Below are 25,290 nucleotides of genomic sequence, written 5' to 3'. Positions count from 1 at the left end.
CGTCTCTTTCATACGTTTTATGTAATCCGTGAACCTTTTTCTTAATTTTTTTTATTAAAGCCACCTTCTCGATATTTTTTTTTTTTTTTTTTTTTTTGCAAACAGCCACCTTCTCGATTGTTTGTGAGAGAAAGTGAGGAAAGACAAATCAAGCCAAAAAAGACAACCTGTATACATCATTTGGCACCAACATTAATACATTATATAAAGCCATTAACCAAATATTTAACTCGTGTATGATTGACCTCCCACATGGAGTATTCTGTTAAAAGATTTTCATTATTACGTGATATTACTATTTTAATCACAATATTTAAAAGGCGCAATCAAGTTGGTATTCCTTGTTTAAAATATTTGTATTTCTTAGAGAAATTGAATCATAAAGTAACAGAGGAGGAGGACATAGGGAGCTTGCAAAAAGTCGTTGGACCTATTTATCCTCGTCCCTTCACCATTTTTCTTACTCTCTTCTTTCTCAACACACTGACAAAACATACCATTTCTCTCTTCCAGTTACATTCTTCTTCTACTTAACTCGACAGATCTTTGCTTACTTTTGTTCTGTTTTTTCCAACCAAACTTACATATCATCGTTGTTACTCCTCACACATGGGTCTGGTTAGTCTATAGTCTCCAAGAAAGAAGAAGAATCAGGGTCAAGCTTCATCGGATCTAAAGATGGATTACGATCCAGCTCATGCAGTGAGCAGAGGTGGGAGTATGCGGCAAACCATAAGTCGTAGTGTGAGCAAAGCAAGCAGAAACGTGGAGGACATATTCAATACAAGCTCTAGACGAACCAAATCCGTCAACGAAGACGAAGAAGCTCTCAAATGGGCTGCCATCGAGAAACTCCCTACCTACAGCCGTCTCCGCACCAGTCTCATGCCCGAACTCGCCGAAAACGACGTCTACGGCAACCAAATCCTCAACAAAGAAGTTGACGTCACCAAGCTCGACGGCGAAGAACGTCAGAAGTTCATCGACATGGTCTTCAAAGTGGCCGAGCAGGACAACGAACGGATCTTGACCAAGCTCAGAAACAGGATCGACCGTGTTGGGATCCAACTTCCCACTGTGGAAGTGAGGTACGAAAACTTGACTATCAGAGCTGACTGTTACACCGGTGATAGATCTCTTCCTTCGCTTCTAAACACGGTGAGGAACATGGGAGAAGCTGCTCTAGCCTTGATCGGAATTAGGCTTGCCAAGAAAGCACAGCTCACTATTCTCAAAGATATTTCCGGGATCGTCAAACCTTCAAGGATGACACTTTTGTTGGGTCCTCCCTCCTCCGGGAAGACCACGCTTCTGTTGGCTCTTGCCGGCAAACTCGACAAGTCTCTTGACGTCACTGGGGAGGTAACCTATAATGGTTACCGCCTCAACGAGTTTGTTCCAATCAAAACCTCTGCTTACATTAGCCAGAACGATCTTCATGTTGGTATCATGACTGTTAAAGAGACTCTTGATTTCTCTGCTAGGTGCCAAGGTGTTGGTACTCGTTACGGTATGTTCTGATTCAACTAAATGTCTTTTTCTTTTGTTTGATTGATTGAGTAATCTTTACTTGTAATGGATGGCAGATCTTCTAAATGAGTTGGCAAGAAGAGAAAAGGACGCTGGGATTTTCCCGGAAGCTGATGTTGATTTGTTCATGAAGGCCTCTGCTGCTCAAGGTGTCAAGAGTAGTCTCATCACTGATTATACTCTCAAAGTATGCCCCTCTCAACCTTTAAGTCTTTACTTAGATATTGGGTGTTGGATAGATCTACTTATGGTTTTTTTATGATAATTCAACTTAGCAGATTATTCTTCAAGTTGACCGGTTATGTTAGAGTACTTACAAAGCTTTTGATGAAACAGATTCTGGGGCTTGACATTTGCAAGGACACTATAGTTGGAGATGACATGATGAGAGGTATTTCAGGAGGTCAGAAGAAGCGTGTGACAACTGGTGAGATGATCGTCGGACCGACTAAGACTCTGTTCATGGATGAGATATCCACCGGGCTTGACAGCTCCACTACTTTCCAAATCGTGAAATGCTTGCAACAGATTGTTCACCTCACGGAAGCCACTGTGCTCATATCTCTTCTCCAGCCTGCTCCTGAGACGTTTGATCTATTCGACGATATCATCCTATTGTCGGAGGGTCAAATTGTGTACCAGGGACCTAGAGACCACGTCCTAGAGTTCTTTGAGGGATTTGGGTTCAAATGCCCTGAAAGAAAAGGAACAGCTGATTTCTTGCAAGAGGTAAACTATATTGAATTGTTTAGCTTGGCATATTAAATATTTTGATCCGACAATGACTTACAAATTACAATTACTTGTGCCAACAGGTTACATCTAAGAAAGATCAACAGCAGTATTGGGTTGATCCAAACAGACCGTATAGATACATTACAGTGCCGGAGTTCGCCAGCAGCTTCAAGACATTCCATGTTGGAACTAAACTATCTAACGAGCTATCAGTACCGTTCGACAAGTCTAAAAGCCACAAAGCAGCTCTAGTGTTTGACAAATACTCAATGAAGAAAACAGAGCTTCTTAAAAGCTGTTGGGACAAAGAGTGGATGCTCATGAAGCGAAACTCCTTCTTCTATGTCTTCAAAACCGTCCAAATCATCATCATTGCCGCAATCACGTCAACCCTTTTCCTCAGAACCGAAATGCACACAAGGAATGAGATTGACGCCAACATCTACGTCGGTTCACTCCTATTTGCGATGATCGTTAACATGTTTAACGGTCTTGCGGAGATGGCGATGACGATCCAGAGACTTCCCGTGTTCTACAAGCAAAGGGATCTTTTGTTTCATCCACCGTGGACATACACGCTTCCCACATTCTTGTTAGGGATTCCAATCTCCATCTTCGAGTCTACAGCATGGATGGTGGTGACATATTACTCCATAGGATATGCACCCGAGGCTAGCCGATTCTTCAAACAGTTCTTAATCATTTTCTTGATCCAACAAATGGCTTCCGGGATATTCAGGTTCATAGCATCTACATGTAGAACCATGACCATAGCCAATACCGGGGGTGTGCTCGTTCTACTAGTCGTGTTCTTGACTGGAGGTTTCCTTCTTCCTCGGGGTGAGATTCCTGTTTGGTGGAGATGGGCTTATTGGATATCCCCTCTTTCTTACGCTTTCAATGGCCTCACCGTCAATGAACTGTTTGCTCCTAGATGGATGAACAAAATGGTAATTCTTCTTCATTTTTTTTCTTCTTTTCTCCTAAATTCCTCATGATCAACTTATACTTGTAGCTAATTAATTTCTCTGGTGAAAAAATGCAGTCTGCCGACAACACAACGAAGTTAGGAACAAGTGTGCTTAATATTTGGGATGTATTTGATGACAAGAACTGGTACTGGATATCAGTTGGAGGCTTGCTTGCTTTTACTGTCGTCTTCAACGGCTTTTTTACACTGGCACTTACTTATCTGGACCGTAAGTTTCCTTTGTGTTTGGTTCTGTTTTTTTCGGCAACGGTTCAAAAAATATTAACGTGGCTTCGATGTATGTATTGACAACAGCCCTTGGGAAGGCACAAGCTATACTTCCAAAAGAAGAAGACGAAGAGGCTGCAGCCAATAGTAAGTATTCCTTTTTTATACCTTAAGAATTCATTATACAAAACCCAAAAAAATAATATAAATATTAAGAATTTACTCTTTTATGAAAAACAGAGGAAACTGAGATGAAGAGTGTGGGCAACAAGAAAGGAATGGTTCTCCCATTTACTCCTCTAGCTATGTCATTTGACGATGTTAAGTACTTTGTTGACATGCCTGCGGTAAGCATTTGAATAGTAGTTAACATTATTATCATTATTACTATTATAAACAAAAAACGAGACTCATACAAAATTGTATGGTGCAGGAAATGAGGGACCAAGGAGTTCAAGAAACCAGATTACAACTTCTAAAAGGAGTGACAAGCGCGTTTAGGCCAGGAGTGTTGACGGCGTTAATGGGGGTGAGCGGTGCAGGCAAGACAACTCTGATGGACGTTTTGGCCGGAAGGAAAACAGGAGGATACATAGAAGGAGACATAAGAGTATCTGGATTCCCAAAGAAACAGGAGACATTTGCTAGAATCTCTGGTTACTGTGAACAAACAGACATTCACTCTCCACAAGTTACAGTAAGAGAATCACTTATCTTCTCTGCCTTCCTTCGCCTTGCTAAGGAAGTAAGCAAAGAGGATAAAATGATGTTTGTGGATCAAGTGATGGAACTAGTGGAGTTGGTGGATCTGAAAGATGCAATTGTTGGTTTACCTGGTGTCACGGGGCTTTCCACGGAACAGAGGAAGAGATTAACAATCGCGGTTGAGCTTGTGGCTAACCCTTCAATCATCTTCATGGACGAGCCAACTTCAGGTTTGGATGCTAGAGCAGCTGCCATTGTGATGAGAGCGGTGAGAAACACTGTGGACACAGGGAGAACTGTTGTGTGCACTATCCACCAACCTAGCATTGATATCTTTGAGGCGTTTGATGAACTACTACTAATGAAGAGAGGAGGACATGTGATATACTCTGGTCCCTTAGGCCGAAACTCTCACAAGGTTGTTGAGTACTTTGAATCCTTTCCTGGAGTGCCAAAGATTCCCGAAAAGTACAACCCGGCCACTTGGATGCTGGAAGCCAGCTCTCTTGCAGCCGAGTTGAAGCTAGGAGTGGACTTCGCTGAGCTATATAAGGCTTCAGCCTTATGCCAGTAAGTGAACACAACAAAACATATATTTGCTAATGATGTGATGATACCTGATCTGATCTAAGTATTTAACATATATATGAATTGTTTGACACAGGCGGAACAAGGCTCTGGTGCAAGAACTAAGCGTGCCTCCCCAAGGAGCAACTGATCTTTACTTTGCTACACAGTTTTCGCAGAATACATGGGGACAATTCAAATCATGCCTATGGAAGCAGTGGTGGACTTATTGGAGATCTCCTGACTACAACCTTGTCCGGTTCATCTTCACCTTGGCAACATCTCTCATGATCGGCTCTGTCTTTTGGCAGATTGGAGGTAAGAGATCAAACGTACAAGACCTGACAATGGTGATTGGAGCAATCTACGCAGCAGTTGTATTCGTTGGTATAAACAACTGCTCGACGGTACAACCAATGGTGGCAATTGAACGGACAGTGTTCTACAGGGAAAAAGCAGCCGGGATGTACTCAGCCATACCTTATGCTATCTCCCAAGTGACTTGTGAGCTACCCTATGTCTTGGTCCAAACCACATACTACTCTCTTATCATCTACGCTATGGTTGGATTCGAGTGGAAAGCTTCCAAGTTCTTGTGGTTCGTCTTCATCAACTACTTCTCTTTCCTCTACTGGACCTACTACGGCATGATGACCGTGTCTCTCACACCTAACCAGCAAGTTGCTTCCATCTTTGCATCAGCCTTCTATGGTATTTTTAACCTCTTCTCTGGCTTCTTCATCCCTAGACCCAAGATTCCAAAGTGGTGGGTGTGGTATTACTGGATCTGCCCTGTCGCTTGGACAATATACGGCTTGATCACTTCTCAATACGGTGACGTTGAGACTCGCATTGCTTCTCTTGGTGGCCCTGTTGACCTCACTGTCAAGCAATACATTAAAGACCAATACGGTTTTGAATCAGACTTCATGGGTCCTGTCGCCGGAGTACTCGTTGGCTTCACCGTCTTCTTTGCCTTCATCTTCGCATTTTGCATCAGGACTCTCAACTTCCAGACTAGATAACCACTCTACACTAGACTCCGTTTTCTTGTGAAACATTTCTTGCAATAAAAAAGCTCTTTGCTTCTTTAATTTTTTTTTTTTGTTTTCTCTTAATTTGACTTTATTTTTGTTCTATTGTATAAAAACTATTCATCAAGACCTTTTTAGAAATAAAAAGTTGCATTCTACGAAACTTGTAATGAGTTGGCATAACAAGCTTATTAACCCATTCCATCGACATGAATTTCTATATAGTTAATTTATCATCTTCACTTTCTGTAAAATGAATATTCCAAACATATATAGTATATACAAACTAAATTTTGTTAATTTACTAATGTTTCTGCATGGAAACAATTTATTTTAGGGATATTCTGATAATAAAAAATTGAATAATATAAAAATATTTTCTCATATTGGAAAGATATATGGAATTTCAAATTTTTAGGTTTAAACCAAAAATTTCAACTTCTGTTTTTGTTTGGGGACAAAACCAACTTTATATAATAAGTTCGTGGCTTTTCTGAAATTATTGTGGACGTATAGTGAAGTAAGCCTCCTCTAAAGCCCATTAAAAAGATTTGGTTTCTTCTTCTAAGGGTTTCGAGCGAAATTTCGGAGCAGCAGCGACGATGGGAGACACCGCCGTGGAGAAGACAGCGGAAGAGCTACGACACGAGATCGATGAGCTTCACCGTCAGCAGCGCGAGGTACTATCTCGACTCCAATCTCATTCTCACTTTATGAATCTCTGTTGAAGACGATGGTTTAATTCGTTATCCTGATCAGATTACGGAGAGGCTTCGTGACCCTCGTGGACTCCGCCGTGGAGGCTTTTCAGGCGTCGTTCCTCGCAATCAAGGCCGAAGAGGCTTTACTCGTCCTGTAAGTTTTCTCTTTTCCTCTATTCCTTTAATCTGATACAAATTGCGTTAATTGACTATCGGATTTTTGTATTTTCGAAAAGGCGGATAGGAATAACGTAGAAGATGAGCCTCCTGCGAAACGGAGATTGTCTTCCGCAGTTGTTAAGGTAATTTTGTGTTGGGAAATTAATGTATTTTCTCATTGATAGATTGTAGGAAGTGGTTTCTTAACTTTATTGGGAAACCTTTAGGTTGACGGTGAAGATGTTAGTAAGGATGAAGAATTGCCAGTTGATGGCAATGGAACCCAGGTTTTAGCTGCTGAAAACGGAACTTCTGATCACAGTGACAAGAAGCTATCTAGGCAGCATCGTGGAGATTGGTCTCAGAGGAATGCAGAACAACGAGGGACCAAGAAGGTGATCCAATCCTACAATCTATCCCACATACACTTTTTATCAGATCAGAAAGAGGCGACTTTTAACTCAGTGGTCGTTGTTGCGGTGCTCTTATCAGGGTTTTGAAGCTTTTGCATTGCCGGAGCCTTCACCAAGGGTTTTACCTAAGAATGAGGATCCTAAACTGGTTAGTAGGAACAGAAGAATGCTGGGGAATCTTCTAGGGACTTTGGAGGTATTTGTTAAGAATTACATGGACACGTGATATATAGTCTCTGATTAATTAGCTTGATTCATGTTAGATGTGTCATTCGTTATTCAAGTTATTGTATTCTCACTTGTCTACATACTTTTCCCCTTCTGCAGAAGTTCAGAAAAGAAGATAAGCAGCGTTCTGGAACAGATGCATACGCCCGACGTTCCGCTACCCTACAAAAGGTAAACACACACGTCACAATCCACATGGCTTGTTTCATGAACTAAAAAACGAGATATCTGCGTTCACTGTTTATTAAGGGAAATGTCATCTTCCACCCTAGACAGCATCTTCCTCTAGTTTCTGTAGAGGAACAGAAATCTTTCTAGATATGTATTATGTTTTGGAATTGGGTTTCTTTCCCTTTGATTTGGAGATTATAATAATATGACTAAGATGTTTGGTGTATGTATCATTATATGTCCAGTTTATGATTATTTCTTATCTTCGTCTATAGTACTACAATGCATTAATAGCGTTTTTGTGCTGAATCCCTACTTGTATAGGCAGAGCAAAAGGCTCGTGAAGAAAGTGAACGGCTGAGGCTGCAAGAGCGTGAAAATCTGACTGAAAAGAGGAGAAGAGATCTTGTAAGCAGCCAGCTACATTATTATTCCTCTTTTTCATAAAATTCCGAATGACAGTCTTGTGTAGTAGTGATCTGATATATTCAATATTACTGGTCAATCAGACTCTTCGGGCCCGTGTTGCTGCTAAAGCAGAACAAAAGAAGTTGGAACTGCTTTTCCTTCAGTGGAGTGAGCACCAAAAAAAACTTAGCAATTTTATAAGGTACTGCTTAGTGCTTTTAGTTCCATAGCGTACCCTTACTTGTTCTGCATGATGAGTCTTAATTATGAACTTGCTGTGTATTTGATTTGCAGGTTATTTTTAATTTCGGTCCAAAAAGTGTGCATATTGACAATTTTATAGAGGCAAAGATAAGTTTCCATTCACGTGCATACAAATTGTTGATGGGAAAGGCAATGTTTGATGATCTATGGCCTGCTGTAGGTAGAAATTACTAGCTGATATAAATGTTTCCATTAAAACTTATTTTATTTGATTTGCATGTGGACGGGTGTTTCAGGACTAAAGCAGAGCCACATATATACTATGCGCTAGTAAAGCCTTTGGAAGAAGATGCAACTAAGGTGGAGCAACAAAAAGAGCAGGTAAGTCGTAGTTATTGAATGAATGTTATGAGATGCATGGTATGGGATACTGATAAGTGAGTTGGTAACGTGTGGGCGCAGACATTCTTAGAATGGAAGGCGGCAAGGAGACAAGAAGTGAGCGAGTATCAAAAGGGGATAGAAGAGCAATATCTGAGTAATGTAGAGAAAGAGCTGGAGAGGTGGCAAAACGCAAGGAATGCGAGGAAGGCAAACAATGGGGCTATGAATTTGCAGGAAACGATGGATAAGGAATTAGAGACACATAGGATGGAGCACGGGCCAAAGAAGAGAAAGATACCTGGAGGAGGAGTAGGAGATGAAGAAGAAGAAGATGAAGTAGAGGATATCAATGGTGGGGAGGATGAAATGATAATGGATGATATACTTGATGAGGGAGGAGATGGAAACATCAAGGAGGAAGTGGCAACAGATACAGTAAAAGCAGAAGCAGTGGAGGAAGACATTAAACATGAGGTTGTCTAGGTCATATAGTTTCTTTGTGTTTGATGAATGTGGTTGAGTTTTCGAACTGGTCAAATCTATTTTGAAGTGGTATAAGGTGAATTCTGGTCAGAATATGGTGATTTGTAGGAAAGATCTGCCTTTGTGCTATAATTTGTTTATCTAATATTACTAGACTATATTGGCCTCAGCTTTTTCATACATGTTACTTTTGATTGCTCGACTGTGTGTTTGAGAGATTGTCAAAGTCATTCAGATTTTGTATTTGATGCAAGTCTGTTATATTCGGTTCAAATTCTTGAAAATTGAAACAAAACCAGGATTCAAAACCAGAACCAAAGATACATTTCACATTATTCAATCGGAAAGAAAGGAGTCTATTTGATTTGACCCAAAAAAATTGAATAAGAGAAGAAAAAAGACTCTTTGACTTTACAAGTGTAGCCTTTTACAGAGATTATGACACGTGTACATCAAAAGCCGTTCTTCCTCCCATCTAACGGACCTCCTTCATCGTCTACGATGAAATCTTCTCCCCACGACGGCGATGGTGAAACTTCCTCAACAGTCGGCGACTCTGCTGGTGAAAGACCCATAAAGGCGAAGTAAGGCTCTGGTGCAGGTGAAAATCCTGAACCTAGAAACCACGGTGACTCTGCCGCCGAATCCTCCACGAGCCGGTTGGGAGACGAGGGAGCAGTTAGGGGAAGAAGATCAGCGAGACTGTGTACGGCGATATGATGACCATCGAACAAACCAGGGAGGATTAGTTGAACGCCGTCGAGAAAAATGGAGTCGTTGGAGGAAGAAGGCTTAGTGAGAAGGAGGCGGTGAGATGGGAGAAGCGTCGGGAGAGAGGAGGCGTTGGGAAGAGATCGGAGCTCGGAGAGTGGGAGGCGGAGCGGTACAGAGTGGAGGCGGAGAGTGGAAACGTAGAATGGAAGCGAATGAGTCATGTCGAGAGCGAAGAGCATGGAATCGGTGGGGGCGAAGAGAGTGAGGGACTCGTGGGAGAGTAGATCGAAGAGGAGATCGGAGGTGATGATGGCGTTGGCGAAGAGAGCACGGCCTCTGACGCGGAGGACGGCGATGGCTCTTTCTAACTCTTCCAAAGGAACGCCGGTGGATGGATGAGGAAGACAGAGGATGATGAGGGCTCCGAGAAAGATGGCTCTGAAACAAGAAGCGCTCGAGATGTTCGCCATTGTTGTTGATTTGTGAGCTTGAAGAAAGAGAGAGAGACTAAAATGGAAGATGAAGCAAGAAAGAAGCGGTTATGATTTGGTTTATATAGGGGAAGCTAATCTTGGGCGGTTCTGGATTCTGTTACAGTCCAAGACTGTTTGGGTTTTTAATTTTTGTTATTTATTTTGCGCTTCTATATTATTTTGAGCTTTATAGATGTTTAGTTATATCTGCTTACAAGTTGAGTCACAGAAGTACTGAGCTATACTGGTAGCAGCTGAACGCCAACAGTGTAGCTGAAAGAAACGAGCTCAAAAATGGACTATGGGGTTCGTATCAAAAGCTAATTCATGTGGTCCTCTGTTCCAACGTGTGAATCGCAGTGTTGTACTTGTATGAATTAATCTTCTCTGTTATAGCGGTGCTTTACTGAAACAACGATTGATGAAGGATGCTTATTGTTACTGATGAAAATTATGCAGTATTATTACAACAAGAACAAAGACCTTCCACTAGCCAGAATGTAACATACAGCAATTTTTCTACTACAAAAAAATGGTTAAAGGAACATATGGTCCTATAATCTTTAGCTGTTTTGCAGCGTCTTTCGGCCAACGCCATTCTCTTCCTCGCTTCACGGGCCTAGTGTTCAAATACGCATCCAGTTGAACATTGTATGTTCACAATAGAGACAACTTGGTCCTGGTTTTTCTCAGTTTGTGCAGCCTGTTAAGAGTGGCAAAAAAAGAGTTAAGCTTTGGGATACCTTTGTAAATTTGGCACAGGAATAGACATGAAGTTGGACCTGTGTTGCATTACCTGGAGGAAAAGAGGGTAGATACTACATATATTCGACACTTTGTGTTTGAGACTTTGAGTAAAGAATTAGGAACAAGTCTCAAACCTAAGAGAACCCCTTGTAAACCGTCCTTGTGGGAGAAGACAAGTGAAGGGAGTCAATTTGTGGCTTACCTCTTGCATCTTATGAGATAATCCTCCAAGCTATTCTCAAGTGATATTTCAGATGATAACTGACTCTAAAAGTGCAAACACCATGTTCCCCTACTGGTTTGAGGTTCTATTGATGATAGTGTTCATGCGTTTGTCATCAACTAGCCGGGATGCACGTTCCACCACAAGAACTAAGGTCTCCCATATCTTTTTAACTTCTGGACAGACTTTGAACGTGTCTGTATTCAGAAATGGTTCAGTGATGGACAACTCTTGCCCTAAGACTCAGCAGCAACTCCCACATCTTTCCCCGACTCCCAATTACTGGTATAAGCAGAATTAAAGTTTGATTGTAACAACAAGTGATTGGTGATAGACACTTATTATTACCATCGAAAATCATGCAGTCTTGTTACAAAAAGTCGTTACAGCGGCTCTACCAATAGCCACAAAGTAACATACAGCAATTTGACAGCTAACAAAATGGTTAAACCGGAGGAACATATGGTCCCTGTAATCTATAGGTGCTAAGTTCTGACTCGATTAGTGCTGTTCTGGAGCGCCTTATGTCCCATAGGCCAAAGCCATTCGCTTCCTTGCTTCCTGGGCCTACAGTTCAAATATGCATCCAATTCAATCTATATGTTTATTTCACAACAGAAACAAGTCATGATGAAAATGGATTGATAGAAACAGGAAAAGACCTGGTTTTCCCAGTTTGTGCATCCCGTGACAAGAGCGAGAAGAAGAGTTTGCAGAACTGCACCGGCTTGGATTCCGATCCAAAGGCCAACACCTTTCATATTAATCCAGAAGGCTAAAGATGCAGCAACGGGTATACCCCAGAGATAGAAAGCTCCTAAGTTTACGTAAGCCCCTATATGTTGCCATCCACATCCCCTTGCAATACCTGCAAACTATCAAACTTTGATACAGGACTAAAACACACAAACATGAATAGGCATAAAGATTTGGACCTGTTTTGCACTATGTGGAGGAAAAAAGAGTAAACAATATCCGAGAATAACTTGTGTTTGAGTAAAGAAATATGAACAAGTCTCGGACCTGAGAGAACCCCTTGTAAAGCGTCCAGTATGAGAGACACAGAGACCAATGGAGCCATCTTTGCAACATAGTCAATAGTTTCCTTGTTACTGCTGAAAATATGCCCAAAAAGATTCCTGCCGACTAATAGAGATGTACTCACTATCAACGCATCCATCAATGCAAGAGACATTGCCGCATAGACCACAGTATGTGCTGCTCGAGAGTTTCCAGCACCTAACTCATTTGAGATTCTTGTGCTGCACAAATAACATCCGCTTATGAACATGATACCATATGATTCCTTGCCACCAACAGCAAGTTTGCTTCAGCATTTATGTTCTTACTAAAGCTCTAACCTTGCTGCAGCCGCGATCGCTAGTGGTATTGCATACATTGTCGAAACTGTTTGGAGACTGTCCATAGTTTGAATAACATTATGTTTTGACAAATTCAAGAGTGTGACAGGAAATTGAAAGATGCAAGGATGAGTACCAGACAGAGAGCACAGAAGTCTCCAGTTGTGGGTTGGGTAAGAGACCAGAGAGTAAAATTATGAGTTCATATGACCACCATTCTAGGCTGCAACCCAAAAAAAAAAAAAGTTTTTTTTTAGCAAAACATGTGGAGGCAATGAGAAGCAAAAAAGAAGAAAGGAAAATGAAGTACCAAATCATAGCCGCAGAAGGAAGAGCATATTTGAAGAACTCTCCAATGCCATGGAATATCTCCATGGAGAGCGGCGCACGTGTCTCAGAACAGGCGGGGGAGAAGTACATGTAGGATCCAAGGAAAATGACATAGAGCCAATCTGACAAACTGATAGCCAAGGCTCCTCCAAGATTACCAAGGCCTGAATTGTAAACCAAAAACCAGCAGAGAGGAACGTGGAGACAGAACACAACACAAGAGGTGATGAGGAGAGGTGAGATGAAACTCTGGTTTTGAAAGTAGCGAGTGAGAGGCTGTAGAACGGAGTAAGCAAAGAGTCCAGGGATAAGAAAGGCAGCATATCTTCCGGATTCTTGTGCAATCAAAGGGTCTTGGCCAAGGATTACAAGAAGCTTTTCCATGTTGAACCAAACAACAGAGAGAGGGATACACACTAATGCAAGACAAAACATGGCTGTGTAAGTCTGAACACCTAGTTTCCGATATAGCTTAGCTCCAAAAGCTTGACCACTCAAAGTATCCAAGGCACATGACAATCCTATCTAACACCACAGGCACGAAAAAGTAACAATCTTGAGTGATGAGGGATTGCAAAAATTCAACATTGAGAAAAAAAGGAAAATAAGAAACAGAGATAATACAGACTAATAATGCAAAAGAGAAATAGAGAGGAAGAGAAAACAGACAATGAAGCTGAAGCCAGTGACGTTGCAGAAGGAGGAGGCGAGAGAGGCGCTAGCGAGGGCGAGGTTGCCTAGATGACCAACCATCATCATTGAAACGATCTGTAACATGAACTGAGCGATAACCACAGCCGCCATGGGAGCGGCGAAGCAAATGAGCCTCTTGAGTTCGACGGTGAATGATCGATCTCGCAGATCTCTCCATGACAAGTTGTCAACTCTCTCGACGGGAAGCAGCAAGCTTTCCTTGGTGGTGCTCTCCACGTCTCCCATGGCTTCGCCGGAGAGAGAGAAATGTGAAATAAAATTTTAAAAAAGCTGTAAAATTTGGGTTAATTTTGTGAGAGGAAAAGGGTCAAAAGAGGCGGTGGGTGATATTTATGATTTGCCTGCATGCCCTCCTCGCTCCACGAATTTTACCAATCACAGAGACAATGAAATTATTATCTTCTTTGGCTATGTTGTTTCTATTGGAAATATGTACATTACGTCGTCTCGTTTCTTTCCTGGATCTCGTTTTTTCCATGCTAAAACTCTGTCTTTTGACCTTTTTTTGTCATCCACACATACTCTTTTCTAGTATTAAAAAAATAATTTACATTGACTGGACGAAAAGTGTTCCATGGATGATGTGAGATGATGCTTTGGTTTTTTCTTTCTTTGGAGGTTTCCGCAAAACATAAACTAATAGCTGGTTTCAGTTTCCAAAGTTTATTATTGTTTTCTTCTTCTGTTTATACTTTATACTGTACACAACACAAGTGGTCGGTAAAAAAATACTACTCGGTGATAGATAATTACATTAGTTAATATCTTAAACGTACACGTGTCACAACGTAGGAACGGAAGCAGATTAGATGTAGAGAAAAAATAAAAAAAGTCATATCACCGCGAAACCGATCGGACCTCTCTTTTCTACCGTCGGCTAAATTTGACGGTCGAATAGCTCCAAAACTCTCTTCACTCATCTTTTCACTGCACTGCATAATCTTTCCTTTTGCAAATTTGAAACTGTCCAGGGCTTGTCTTTCTCTTTTAGTACCTAGTTGCTTGTCTTTTTTTTTTCCTTGTGATTTAATTATGCCCTGCAAGGTTTTCCGATCACTCAAAACACTACCTCATGTTTATTTGGTTCTTGAATTTAGACTTCAGATTGGCAAATTAGTCTCTGCTAGCTCCTTGTTGTAAATTCTTACTTTGATGTGTTTTCTTCAGATTTTGATGTGTCCCCATTATCTTAGATGTGAAGTTATGACTCTGTAAGTTCTGATTTCTCAGCCACGGCCATTCTCTTCCTTGCTTCACGTGCCTAGAGTTCAAATATGCATCCAATTGAACATCTATATATTTGTTTTACGATGGAAACAAGTCATGAAGAAGGAAAAAGAAGCAAAGAAAAGGACCTGGTTTTCCCAGTTTGTGCATCCAGTAAAAAGAGCCAGCAGAAGGGTTTGCAGAAGGGCACCGACTTGTATTCCAATCCAAAGGCCAACACCTATCAGATGAACCCAGAAAGCTAAAGATGCTGCAATGGGTATCCCCCAGAGATAGAAAGCTCCAAAGTTTATGTAAGCCCCTATATGCTGCCACCCGCATCCCCTTGCAATTCCTGTGCACACCATTAAACGACGGACTATAAACACTCAAACGGGAATAGGTATGATTGTACGAAGACTTGGACTTGTCTTGCATTCTGTGGAAGAATAGAGAGACTGCAATATTCGACACTAGCTTTGTGTATGAGAAAAGAAATAGGAACAAGTCTCGAACCTGAGAGAACACCTTGTAAACTGTCCAGTATGAGAGAAATAGAGACCAATGGGACCATCTTTGCAACATAGTCGATGGTTTCCTTGTCACTGCTGAATATATGGCCGAAAACTTTCTTACTGACTAATAGAAATGTCCTCACTATCAATGGCTCCACTACTGCAAGAGACATTGCTGCATAGACCACGTTATGTGCTGCTTGAGAGTTTCCAGCACCTAATTCATTTGAGATTCTTGTGCTGTTCAAGAAAAGAAAACATCCACTTATGAACATGAAACCATATGATTCATTGTGTATGCTTCAGCTCTTAAAGTGATTAATAGTTGGTGACAAGACGGCTAACCTTGCTGCAGCCGCGATCGCAAGATGTATCGAATAGATTGTAGCAGTTGTTTGGAGACTGCCATAATTTCCGATCGCAAGAGAACAGGCAGTGAAGTAGCACATGAAAGATGCAAGGAAAATGGCGCTGAGCCAGTTTGACAAACTGAGAGCCAAGGCTCCTCCAAGATTACCCAGCCCTGACTTATAGACCAGAAGCCAGCATAGAGGAACGTGGAGACAGAACACTAGACAAGAGGTGATGAGGAGAGGTGTGATCAAGCTCTGGTTTTGGAATGTAGCACGGCGTAAGCAAATAGTCCTGGGATGAGCCAAGCTGCATAATTTCCGGCTCCATGTGCGATTGAAGGGTCTTGGCCAAGGAATACAAGAAGCTTTTCCATGTTGAACCAAATGAGAGAGAGAGGGAGACACACTAATGTGAGGCAGAACATAGCGGTGTATGTCTGAATACCTAGTTTCTGATATAGCTTAGCTCCATAAGCTTGTCCGCTGAGTGTATCCAGGGCACATGACAATCCTAACTAGCATCACAGGCAAAAATAACAATCAAGTGATGAGGGGATGCAAGTTCCATGGTTCTGGTAACAGAGATAAGTGAGTGTATCAGTTTAGAGGAAGAAGGAAGAGAAAACAGACGATGAGGCTGAAGCCAGTGACGTTGCAGAAGGAGGAGGCGAGGGAGAGATTACCAAGGTGACCCACCAGCACCATTGAGATGATCTGCAACATGAACTGAGCGGTAACCACAGCAGCCATAGGAGCCGCAAAGAAGATAAGCCTCTTGAGTTCTTCGATGAATGATCCATCTAGTAGATTTCTCCATGTCACTCTCTCAACTCTATCGACCTGCAGTAGCAAACTATTCTCAGTGGTGCTCACTTCGTCTCCCATGGTAAACAACTAAAGCGTTAAGGCGAGTTGTGATACACGTTGACATGTTGTGCTCTCTGCGTTTTGTTTCATATACATATTGCAGTATAATATTCCGAATTCATTTTTCTACTACTGTTGAACTGTCTCTTACTGTTTGTCATCACCATAGATTCGTAAGAAACGTTGTTGAGTACACTAAACAACTTTGTGAGGGTGGTTCAGAATTTATATTTTTCTACTGATAGCGTACGAATATATACTTTTTTAGTCACTATAATTTCTATTGATTGGACGAAACATATTTCGTAATAATTTCATGATTTTGTGTTCTTCTTCAAAATAACATAACCCATCATCTTTGAGCAAAAACAATAGTAAAAAGTTGTATACAATATTGGAAATGGATGCGAAGCTGATAAAGTATCTTGCAATATTCCACGAAGATAACAAAATAAAATGAGGGGAATGCAATCCTTCAAAATTTTCATTCATTATTTGTTTGTTCAGCACACTAGTAGTAGTAGTGGTCGGAAAGAAGATAACACGATATCATGATCGTCCACGTGGCAAAACACTGGAACGGAATAAAAAATTAGTTGCTTAGCCAAAAAAAAAAAAAAAACTCCTCGTGCCACCGAACCAATCGGGCCGCCCTTTTCTACCGCCGGCTAAATTTGACGGTCACATATAGGACCCAAAAAAACTCTCCACCATGTCCACTCTTCCTTTCGCGCCTTCTGTCACCCATGCGCACTTTAGCCACTCCCTCTCCCCCATGTTTATCCTGCGCCGTCTCCCTCTCACCCGCCATCTCCGCTTATCCCGTAACAACCGCGTCGCCTCTGTCGTATCCGCCGCCGCTGTTCGCCAGGACGCCACTCTCTGGACCCCGGCTCCGCTCTCTCTTATCGAATCGGCCGCTGAATCGCTTTTCCACATCTCGATCGATATTTCAAACTCCCCGGATCTCGTAGCTTCCCACACGCGACCCGGTCAGTATCTCCAGCTCCGTGTTCCTGATGTCGAGAAGCCTTCGTTTCTGGCAATCGCTTCTCCTCCTTCCTTCGCGGCTTCTCGTGGTGCTTTCGAATTCTTGGTCAAGAGCATCGCTGGATCTACTGCAGAGATTCTCTGCGGGTTGAAGAAAGGGGAGACCGTAGAGCTTAGTCCTGTGATGGGTAATGGTTTCAATATGGATCAGATTGATCCTCCAGAGGAGTTTCCCACGGTTTTGATTTTCGCCACTGGATCTGGGATTAGGTGTGGTTTTTGGACCTTTCTGTTCTACCTTGTTTGATTGCTAAAGTAGTTTTTTTTTCCTTCAATTGGATCACTCCATTTTAGTTAATAGCTATTCCAGTGATCTAAGTATGGTTTAGCTTAAAGGTTTTAGTGCAGAGCATTATAGTTAGATACAAAGCTTTCAGACACAGTGTATTGAATTTGGTTGATCCTGCCGGCTTTGAAGTTTGAGATTGCCTACTGTTAATACGCTGAACCAATTTTGATGTGCAACTTCCAAGAGTAAGGATTCAACCAATCCAAAGGTGCCATGGACCTTTCTGCTGTGTGTGTTGATCTAATGCTGAAACACCTTTATGTGGCCTATCGTGCTGTGTGTGTAGATATAAGATAGAGACATGGTTTAGGAGCTGTTGGTGGAATTAAGAATGTCTAGTGATGGTGACATGGTGTAATTCACTCTTGTTCTATTTCTGCAGTCCCATCCGCTCACTAATCGAGTCAGGATTTGGTGCTGATAGAAGATCTGACGTAAGGCTATATTACGGGGCCAGGAACCTAAAAAGGATGGCTTACCAGGTTTGATTTTTTCTCTCAGTTGTTTTGCAACTCGTGATGTCACTAGATACATATGTGTGGAGTTGAATAGCAAAATTCATTTGATGATAAGCGGAGAGCCTCCGCTCTTGATTTTTATCTATAGAAGAATCATCTTGGAATACGCTCTAAATTTGTAGGATAAGTTTAAAGAGTGGGAATCATCGGGTGTCAAAGTTGTGCCGGTATTATCACAGCCAGATGATGGGTGGAAAGGGGAAACCGGATACGTGCAGGTGAGATTGAGTCACACCAATCTATATGCTTAACACAAGGTGGACCAAACTGATATATACACCATGTGTTATGTAGGCTGCTTTTGCGAGGGCTAAACAACTTTCAGCTCCCAAGGCCACGGGAGCGGTGTTGTGCGGACAGAAACAAATGGCTGAGGTATGAACTGTTTTGTTTTGAGAACCTAAATGCTTTAGAAGATGTGTATCTTTATTGTTGTTGGATTTGTATTGTTGCAGGAGATAACCACAATGCTTGTAGCTGATGGGGTCTCCAACGACAAGCTGCTCAAAAACTTTTGACAGATATAGTTCTTGTATTATCATATAGTTTTACTGTTACATTATTCTTTAGATACCAAAGTCTCTTCAAGGCCTCTAATTCATAAACACAGATTTTTGTAATCCCTTAAAAGATTACTATTACTGTGTTGATTGTCCCCACAACATTCATTTTGATTATTGATCATGTTAATGCCCATACCCACACGGCCACACCCAGCAGTTAAGACCATGCTTTCTTTTGCATAATCTCCTACTTTCTACGTATAAGAAGATGTATTCCAAATATTGGGAAATAAATAATCCAAATATACTCACAGGTTAAACAACGAGTAGCATTTTAGTTAGGAAAAGTTCCAGAAATAAATCACTGCTAATATCATCTTAATTAGGAAACATTCCACCATCGTTGTCTCATTTAATTAACGCGTAAGAAAACTTAAAAAAGCCATTTGATCGACTCGAACTTAATCACATAATCAGACTGTACGCCGTTTACATACAAGATAAAAGAACTTGGTGCCGTCTCCTTGATACTTCACGATCATCTTCCCTTAGTCAATAAGAATCGGAAGAAAAATCGGAAGAGCGATCAAAGGGGATTCTCAATTCTCAACCGCCATGGCTTCTTCGGCGCTCTCTAATCTGATGCTCGCCATTCATGAGAAGAAGACGAACTCCGTTGATCTCTACCGTCCTTTCCGCAACTACGTTACTTTCACCTACTCTGAGCGCGAGGCTCAGCTTATAGACGACGATCTTGAAACCCTGAAGCAGCTCCGATCCGATTTAGAACGCGTCCCCGATCCTTCTCCGGCAGCTCGGCGAGACCTTCTCATTTCTTATTACAAAGCCCTTTGTCTTGTGGAAACGCGATTTCCAATTTCCTCAGAGAAGCACCATGTCAACGCCGTCTCTTTCTTATGGTACGATGCTTTCAAGCAAAAGCAAAAGGCTACTCAGCAGGGCATTCATCTTGAGAAAGCCGCTGTTCTCTTCAATCTTGGTGCTACGTATAGCCAGATTGGACTCGGTCATGACCGGACCACCGTGGATGGGCGTCGTCAGGCTTCACATGCGTTCATCGCTGCAGCAGGGACGTTTTCCTACTTGAAGGATAATGAGTCCACTAAGCTGTCTATGGGGCAGAGCACCACCGTGGATATGTCGGGGGAGTGCCTAGGAATGTTGGAACGCTTGATGCTGGCGCAAGCTCAAGAATGTGTGTTTGAAAATACTATTGCCAAAGGAAGTACCCCTGGTGTTTCTGCTAAAATTGCTAGGCAGGTTAGTCTCGCATCATGCTTGCATCTCTTTTGGTAATAGTCCTGCAAAATTGTGGACAGTTGTGGACTCTGATCTTAGAATTTGATATAATAGATTCTTCAGTCCCGGATTGATTATGAGCAGGTATCTAAAAATTAATTTTTGGTGGAGCATCTGCTTTACTGAACTGTGAAGAAGTGATTGGATTGATTAAATTTGTGCACATTTATGGACTCAAAATCTTGAAATTGATTCAGAGATTCTTCAGACTTGGATTGATTATGAGCATCTGTTATAAACGTGCTTATGTTTTGGTGGAGCATCTGTTTTACTAAACTGTGAGGAAGTGACAGAATCAATTGAACTTACACTTCTTGTTTACTTGTAATCAGGTTGGCATATTTTATGAGGAAGCTTTGGCTGCACTAACAGCTTCACCATTGAAGGAACATTTCGAGAAAGGCTGGATTTCTCATGTGCAGCTGAAAGCTGCCCTCTTCTATAGTGAAGCTTGTTTTAGGTATGGAAAAGAGTTGCATGAGAAAGAGGAAATTGCAGAAGAAATTGCACGGCTGAGGAGCGGAGCCAGCCGTTTGGCAGAAGCAAAGAAGTCTTCAAGGGGAGCTCCTGCTCAACTTATAGAAGCGATGAACACACTAGAGTCGAGCATTAATGTCAATTTGGATAGGGCTGTCAAGGAAAACGACAGAGTGTACCTCATGAGAGTTCCTTCTCCTTCTTCTTTGTCTCCACTTCCCTCCTTCTCAATGGTTAAGCCAATGAACATGACTGAGATATTGGATGCAAGCAAGGAAAAGATGTTTGCGATCCTTGTTCCAGACAGCAGTGCAAAGGCTCTCTCTAGGTACACTGAGATGGTCGATGATGTAATTAGAACTCAGGCAGAGCGATTACAGCAAGCTAGCGAACTAACTCGAGTTAGGCTCAAAGAGATGGATCTTCCAGATTCTATTCTTGCTCTAGATGGCAATTCAGCTCTTCCTGTTGATCTTAAAGAAGATGTGGAAGCTGTTCAGATCAGTGGTGGTCCAGGTGGCTTGGAAGCTGAACTTCAGCAGCTTAGAGATTTGAAGAGGGTTAATCAGGAACTATTGGTGCACACTGAAGAGCTATTGCAGAAAGAAGCAACTGAAGACTCTCAGTTCAGAAGTCAATTTGGGACTCGGTGGACTAGGCCTCAATCTAGCACACTGACTAAGAACTTGCAAGATAGGCTTAATCGGTTTGCAGCCAATTTGAAACAAGCTGGAGAAAGTGATGTGAAGATTGAGCGATCTGTGAGAGATAATTCCCCCCTCATGTCTATACTTGATCGACGACCGGTAGGTCTTCCTATTTTTTGTATACGCTAGTATATTTCCCCTCTTAGATACAAACTGCTGTCCGAAGTTGTCTCTTAGAGATCTTCATTTTGGTTATCCTAGTACCTTAAATCTTTGGGTACAGGTTATTTGAACTTGAGTTAGCTATAAGCCTATAACAAACCGAAGTCTGTATACTAATATGTAGACGTTTTGGTTTTTGGTTCTTATCATCAGATAGAGTCCGCTATCCCAACTCTAGCTAGGCCAATAATGTCTCTGGACGCAACAGAGGATGCTATTGTGGGAACTCTGAAGCAGAGTCTGGTATTCTATCTCTTTGGAGCTGCGAGTATATACTTTTTGGGGATTTTGAAAGTGCTTATACGAATCATAATTCTCACATTTTTGCTTCTCTTTTTTTGCACAGAGGCAACTGGAAAATCTTGGTGCTCAGCGGGCAGGTCTTGAAGACATGCTCAAAGAAATGAAAAGAAAAGTAAATTCTATTGATTAGTCATAATTGTTGTTCATAATTATTGTATGATATTGGAGACAAGTCTCATTAGGCTTTTACTTAATACTTGGTTTTAGGATGATATACTGCCAAAGCTGATGACAGTCACCGGCTCCTATGAAGATATGTTCAGGAAAGAGATATCAAAGTATGATCATATTTGTGAAGATATTTCCCAAAACATTGAAGTTCAAGAACAATTATTGATGCAAATTCAGGTGTACCTCTTTTGCCATTCTTGTAGTTGTATTATATATTTCATTGTGGTTTTTATCCTTTTTTGATAACCAAAAGGCATATAGTGATTGTAATCAATATCCAAGCTAAGTGAGTTTGCTATTCTTCTGGGGCTAAAATGATCGTGTTTCACTCCTAGTAAAAACCGAGTACTCTCTAATTGGTTTCCTTCCTTGGTTATAGGCTCAAAATGAAGAGTTCTCAACTCTTTTCAATCTTGAAGATTATAAAGGTGAGCAAACAGCTTCTGTCTTGTATGATGGATCAAACTACTTTCTGTTTAGCATTCTATATGTTAATTGAAGCGTAATCCATGATAAAGTAGTGGGATTACGCTGAAGTAAAAAAATATATATGCTCAAGTAGTGGGATTTCTTATGCTCATGTACTTGAGTTGTTAATTGAAGCGTAATCCATGATAAAGTAGTAGCATTCTATATGTGGAAGTATTGGGATTTCTTATGCTCCTGTATTTGAGTTGTTTTACTCCCACTCATTTGTTTTTTTGTGTTTCTTCGCTACTCAGCATCCAAGGATAAGTGCTACAAGCAGATTCAAGCTGCTATAATCAAGTATCGAGAGATCAAGGAGAACATCAATGAGGGCCTGAAGTTCTATGTCACTCTCCAAGTGAGTTTCTTTTCTCTGTATAGTAGCAAACTCTTCATTATCTATGCTTGTCTACATTATGTCACTTCTCTGGGATGGCTCTCTTCTATTCTGATTTACACTCTATTGAGGACGTGAAATAACTTGCCTGCAATCTGAGAAATTTTCTTTCTTGGGCTCTATAGGATGCAATCACGAATGTGAAGCAGCAGTGTAGTGATTTTGTGATGACAAGGAGTATCCAATGCCGAGAAATGATTGATGATGTGCAACGGCAGATGTCTGGTCTGAGTTTTCAGGATCGTAGAAGCTCGGGCCCATACCCATCTGTGCACCAACCAACGGCTTCAAGTCCACCTCCTCCACAAGAAACTCAGAATCCATCTCATCCTCACCCACATGCACCATACTATAGACCGCCAGAACAAATGTCTAGGCCTGGCTACACCATCCCACCCTATGGTCCACCTCCCCCTTACCATACTCCTCATGGCCAAGCACCACAACCGTACCCTCCTCAGGCCCAGCAACAACCTCCATCATGGCAACAAGGCTCGTACTATGATCCCCAGGGACAGCAGCCTCGACCTCCTTATCCCGGCCAGAACCCGTACCCACCTCCTCACCAAGGTGGTGGATACTACAGGCAATGAGTTACATTGGGAGCAATAAAGTGTGGTTTTATATTCCTATTTGTTGTGTTTCCTGTGAGTACTTTTGATGGGTGTCTTATCTCTTTGACATATTTCTTGAATGAAATTAATATCTTGGTTAATAGCAACTCAAATTCTTTATTTAAAATAGAGACGATGTGATGGCTGAAATTTGTGTAAAGCACATTATTCATATATAGAAAGATATAGGATTGCATAATATCAGATGTCATAACAGCGACTAAGAAGGGCAAAAATCATAATAGATCTGTGGGTTTGAGGCTGGAGGATGAAAGAGGAATGCGCAAGTTTGATCGTGTAGCGATCAAACAGGTCGTCAAGGATTTGGGGCCCAAAGTGGGTGCGAACGAGACCTTCCAGCACAGCTCTCAGGTACAGAACCCTTGACTCGAGGTCAGGCATAGTGTCTTGCGCGCCCATGCTCCCCAGTGTCTCTATTTTATCAATTTTCAACTCTCCGTTGCTTCTGATGATGTCTTCCAGTTCCTTTGGGGTTGGGTAATATATGGGAAGGTTGAAACTGTCTACCTCCTCCTCCTTTATTTTTCCCTGCACAGACAAGTACATAGTTTAGGTCATTTTAACCAGTCATGCTTTCTTATTTCTTACTGAAAACCATCAAGTACCTCTCTGGCCATGTCCATGAGGCAAGACCCCAACAAATCGAACTCGGATCCCGTTGAAGCCTCCTGACAATCGAGAAACCCATCTGGTACACCGGGCACAATCAGTGCCATCAACCCGTTTTCTGCGAGCTCCTGTGACCTGGCATGCAAAAACAATTTAATATCCTTTTTGTACTGACAGGAGTAGGCTTGTACAACCTCTGCTGATGCTCCCGTGTAGTGAATCTTGCCGCTGTTGTAAGCAGGAGAGTTTGTGTCAGTTAGCTCCGGTGGCAAGTCGGAGAGCCAACAGAGGGCGCAAGAGGAGTAGGCCAAGTTGAGATGTGCCTTAGGAAACAAGCTTCCATAAAAAGAACCGGGGACGCCTGCATGTAAGGAACCACTAAGTGGAGGCTTTACTTACTTGTGCGGTTGTGCCAAATGAAACAAAGCGTAATAGAGAACCTGCAACGAAGTAGGGGCGTTGAGGAGGGAGCAAAGCAAAGAGTGCATTAAAATCAGTATGGGAGACGTCGTTGAAGAAGACTTGAAACTGAGGAGTAGTAGTCTTAGGCAGAGAAGAGCTAAACTTGTGGTAGAGGGCTTGAATGATGATGTCTACAGCAAGAATGGTGTTGGGCCCGGAGGAGCATCCAAAGTCAGCTATTGTAAAAGACGAGAAGGAATGGTCTGTGATGTTGAGCCGTGTGTTGATCTCCTTTCTGAGGAGTGCTTCAGCAGCTTCTATCGCCCCCCTCTACATCATGTGCACACACAAGTAACAAGTTAATACGCTTAGAAAAAAATGGAAAGGGAAAAGTGATGTCTATAAAAACCTGATAGGAAGAGTTGCGTGCATAGCTAGAAGCACCATCTCCACCGTTCATGGCTATGTAATGGTATTGTATGATATTTGACTCTTTCTAACACCTTAAATAAAAGGGTGACATGGGAGAATCTACCTTTTAGTATGAGGATTCAAAAATTCAGGCTAATGAAGCCGCCGCGGGCCATACTTGTCACTCTCCTCCAAACTGTCCTTTTCATAATAGTACAATTCACATGTGGCTGCTATATACATAATGGTACATCCCACACTGTACATCTCTACCACACTGCTCACTTGATTGATTGATTCCGTGTAGCATGTGATTTACCATAAGACAATTCTCTCTTCTTTCATCTCCAAAAGAAAAAGTAAAAAATAGCCTTCATCATTAGATTTCCTCTTCAGGCCCAAGAAGCATCAAAGTTAGGCCTACATTTTTTGGCACAAACTTGCG

General features: G+C 41.8%; 7 protein-coding genes and 1 pseudogene across 7 annotated transcripts; 4 read left to right on the top strand and 4 right to left on the bottom strand.

Annotated features, from left to right (window-relative positions):
- The first annotated feature begins 378 nt into the window (after positions 1-378).
- LOC17900771 (ABC transporter G family member 35) lies at positions 379-5,934 on the top strand. Its single transcript, XM_023789415.1, has 9 exons — positions 379-1,510; positions 1,587-1,717; positions 1,867-2,259; positions 2,346-3,215; positions 3,311-3,464; positions 3,551-3,610; positions 3,704-3,810; positions 3,897-4,738; positions 4,833-5,934. Exons 1-9 carry the CDS (start codon positions 679-681, stop codon positions 5,758-5,760), a joined length of 4,317 nt encoding a protein of 1,438 aa, XP_023645183.1. The 5' UTR covers positions 379-678; the 3' UTR covers positions 5,761-5,934.
- Positions 5,935-6,322: 388 nt separating this feature from the next.
- LOC17897938 (pinin) lies at positions 6,323-9,100 on the top strand. Its single transcript, XM_006306063.2, has 10 exons — positions 6,323-6,449; positions 6,529-6,624; positions 6,707-6,772; positions 6,857-7,024; positions 7,122-7,238; positions 7,370-7,441; positions 7,766-7,849; positions 7,951-8,051; positions 8,350-8,434; positions 8,516-9,100. The coding sequence occupies exons 1-10, from the start codon at positions 6,372-6,374 to the stop codon at positions 8,918-8,920; spliced, it is 1,272 nt and encodes a 423-aa protein (XP_006306125.1). The 5' UTR covers positions 6,323-6,371; the 3' UTR covers positions 8,921-9,100.
- Positions 9,101-9,272: 172 nt separating this feature from the next.
- On the bottom strand, positions 9,273-11,320 carry LOC17898754 (fasciclin-like arabinogalactan protein 19). The gene is made up of 2 exons (XM_006303252.2): positions 10,904-11,320; positions 9,273-10,810 (listed from the first exon to the last, which is right to left on the bottom strand). Exon 2 carries the CDS (start codon positions 10,102-10,104, stop codon positions 9,373-9,375), a length of 732 nt encoding a protein of 243 aa, XP_006303314.1. The 5' UTR covers positions 10,105-10,810; positions 10,904-11,320; the 3' UTR covers positions 9,273-9,372.
- Positions 11,321-11,401: 81 nt separating this feature from the next.
- Positions 11,402-13,841, bottom strand: LOC17897899 (protein DETOXIFICATION 12). The gene is made up of 7 exons (XM_006307291.2): positions 13,438-13,841; positions 12,749-13,293; positions 12,575-12,661; positions 12,439-12,495; positions 12,101-12,339; positions 11,740-11,945; positions 11,402-11,644 (listed from the first exon to the last, which is right to left on the bottom strand). The coding sequence occupies exons 1-7, from the start codon at positions 13,705-13,707 to the stop codon at positions 11,600-11,602; spliced, it is 1,449 nt and encodes a 482-aa protein (XP_006307353.1). The 5' UTR covers positions 13,708-13,841; the 3' UTR covers positions 11,402-11,599.
- An 820-nt stretch (positions 13,842-14,661) lies between these two features.
- On the bottom strand, positions 14,662-16,658 carry LOC17900916 (annotated as a pseudogene).
- Positions 16,659-16,942: 284 nt separating this feature from the next.
- On the top strand, positions 16,943-18,978 carry LOC17898819 (fruit protein pKIWI502). Its single transcript, XM_006305403.2, has 5 exons — positions 16,943-17,683; positions 18,145-18,244; positions 18,403-18,498; positions 18,575-18,655; positions 18,736-18,978. The coding sequence occupies exons 1-5, from the start codon at positions 17,136-17,138 to the stop codon at positions 18,796-18,798; spliced, it is 888 nt and encodes a 295-aa protein (XP_006305465.1). The 5' UTR covers positions 16,943-17,135; the 3' UTR covers positions 18,799-18,978.
- Positions 18,979-19,311: 333 nt separating this feature from the next.
- LOC17899395 (vacuolar-sorting protein BRO1) lies at positions 19,312-23,552 on the top strand. Its single transcript, XM_006303844.2, has 8 exons — positions 19,312-20,064; positions 20,436-21,386; positions 21,603-21,692; positions 21,796-21,864; positions 21,960-22,100; positions 22,303-22,351; positions 22,646-22,749; positions 22,914-23,552. The coding sequence occupies exons 1-8, from the start codon at positions 19,399-19,401 to the stop codon at positions 23,379-23,381; spliced, it is 2,538 nt and encodes an 845-aa protein (XP_006303906.1). The 5' UTR covers positions 19,312-19,398; the 3' UTR covers positions 23,382-23,552.
- A 33-nt stretch (positions 23,553-23,585) lies between these two features.
- Positions 23,586-24,942, bottom strand: LOC17900121 (probable S-adenosylmethionine-dependent methyltransferase At5g38780). Its single transcript, XM_006305161.2, has 4 exons — positions 24,844-24,942; positions 24,473-24,764; positions 24,029-24,393; positions 23,586-23,951 (listed from the first exon to the last, which is right to left on the bottom strand). The coding sequence occupies exons 1-4, from the start codon at positions 24,892-24,894 to the stop codon at positions 23,604-23,606; spliced, it is 1,056 nt and encodes a 351-aa protein (XP_006305223.1). The 5' UTR covers positions 24,895-24,942; the 3' UTR covers positions 23,586-23,603.
- Positions 24,943-25,290: the final 348 nt, after the last annotated feature.

The sequence above is a fragment of the Capsella rubella genome, unplaced genomic scaffold (assembly GCF_000375325.1).
Source record: "Capsella rubella cultivar Monte Gargano unplaced genomic scaffold, Caprub1_0 scaffold_1, whole genome shotgun sequence".
NCBI classification, from domain to species: Eukaryota; Viridiplantae; Streptophyta; class Magnoliopsida; order Brassicales; family Brassicaceae; genus Capsella; species Capsella rubella.
This window is presented reverse-complemented; position numbering and strand designations above follow the sequence as displayed.

Bases quoted from the DNA above. Each gene is read 5' to 3' on its own strand.
- LOC17899395 (XM_006303844.2), top strand. From the start codon at position 19,399: ATGGCTTCTTCGGCGCTCTCTAATCTGATGCTCGCCATTCATGAGAAG. The intron at 21,387-21,602 runs GTAGGTCTTCCT...TCTTATCATCAG, and splicing joins CTATACTTGATCGACGACCG to ATAGAGTCCGCTATCCCAAC. The intron at 21,865-21,959 runs GTAAATTCTATT...ACTTGGTTTTAG, and splicing joins TCAAAGAAATGAAAAGAAAA to GATGATATACTGCCAAAGCT.
- LOC17898754 (XM_006303252.2), bottom strand. From the start codon at position 10,104: ATGGCGAACATCTCGAGCGCTTCTTGTTTCAGAGCCATCTTTCTCGGA.
- LOC17900121 (XM_006305161.2), bottom strand. From the start codon at position 24,894: ATGAACGGTGGAGATGGTGCTTCTAGCTATGCACGCAACTCTTCCTAT. The intron at 24,394-24,472 runs GTTCTCTATTAC...CCTTACATGCAG, and splicing joins ACGCCCCTACTTCGTTGCAG to GCGTCCCCGGTTCTTTTTAT. The intron at 23,952-24,028 runs GTACTTGATGGT...TTGTCTGTGCAG, and splicing joins TCATGGACATGGCCAGAGAG to GGAAAAATAAAGGAGGAGGA.
- LOC17898819 (XM_006305403.2), top strand. From the start codon at position 17,136: ATGTCCACTCTTCCTTTCGCGCCTTCTGTCACCCATGCGCACTTTAGC. The intron at 17,684-18,144 runs GTGTGGTTTTTG...CTATTTCTGCAG, and splicing joins GCCACTGGATCTGGGATTAG to TCCCATCCGCTCACTAATCG. The intron at 18,245-18,402 runs GTTTGATTTTTT...CTAAATTTGTAG, and splicing joins TAAAAAGGATGGCTTACCAG to GATAAGTTTAAAGAGTGGGA.
- LOC17900771 (XM_023789415.1), top strand. From the start codon at position 679: ATGGATTACGATCCAGCTCATGCAGTGAGCAGAGGTGGGAGTATGCGG. The intron at 2,260-2,345 runs GTAAACTATATT...TTGTGCCAACAG, and splicing joins CAGCTGATTTCTTGCAAGAG to GTTACATCTAAGAAAGATCA. The intron at 3,465-3,550 runs GTAAGTTTCCTT...TATTGACAACAG, and splicing joins GGCACTTACTTATCTGGACC to CCCTTGGGAAGGCACAAGCT.
- LOC17897899 (XM_006307291.2), bottom strand. From the start codon at position 13,707: ATGGGAGACGTGGAGAGCACCACCAAGGAAAGCTTGCTGCTTCCCGTC. The intron at 12,496-12,574 runs GTACTCATCCTT...AACTATGGACAG, and splicing joins ACTTCTGTGCTCTCTGTCTG to TCTCCAAACAGTTTCGACAA. The intron at 11,645-11,739 runs GTCTTTTCCTGT...TTTGAACTGTAG, and splicing joins GCACAAACTGGGAAAACCAG to GCCCAGGAAGCAAGGAAGCG.
- LOC17897938 (XM_006306063.2), top strand. From the start codon at position 6,372: ATGGGAGACACCGCCGTGGAGAAGACAGCGGAAGAGCTACGACACGAG. The intron at 6,625-6,706 runs GTAAGTTTTCTC...ATTTTCGAAAAG, and splicing joins GAAGAGGCTTTACTCGTCCT to GCGGATAGGAATAACGTAGA. The intron at 7,850-7,950 runs GTAAGCAGCCAG...CTGGTCAATCAG, and splicing joins AAAAGAGGAGAAGAGATCTT to ACTCTTCGGGCCCGTGTTGC.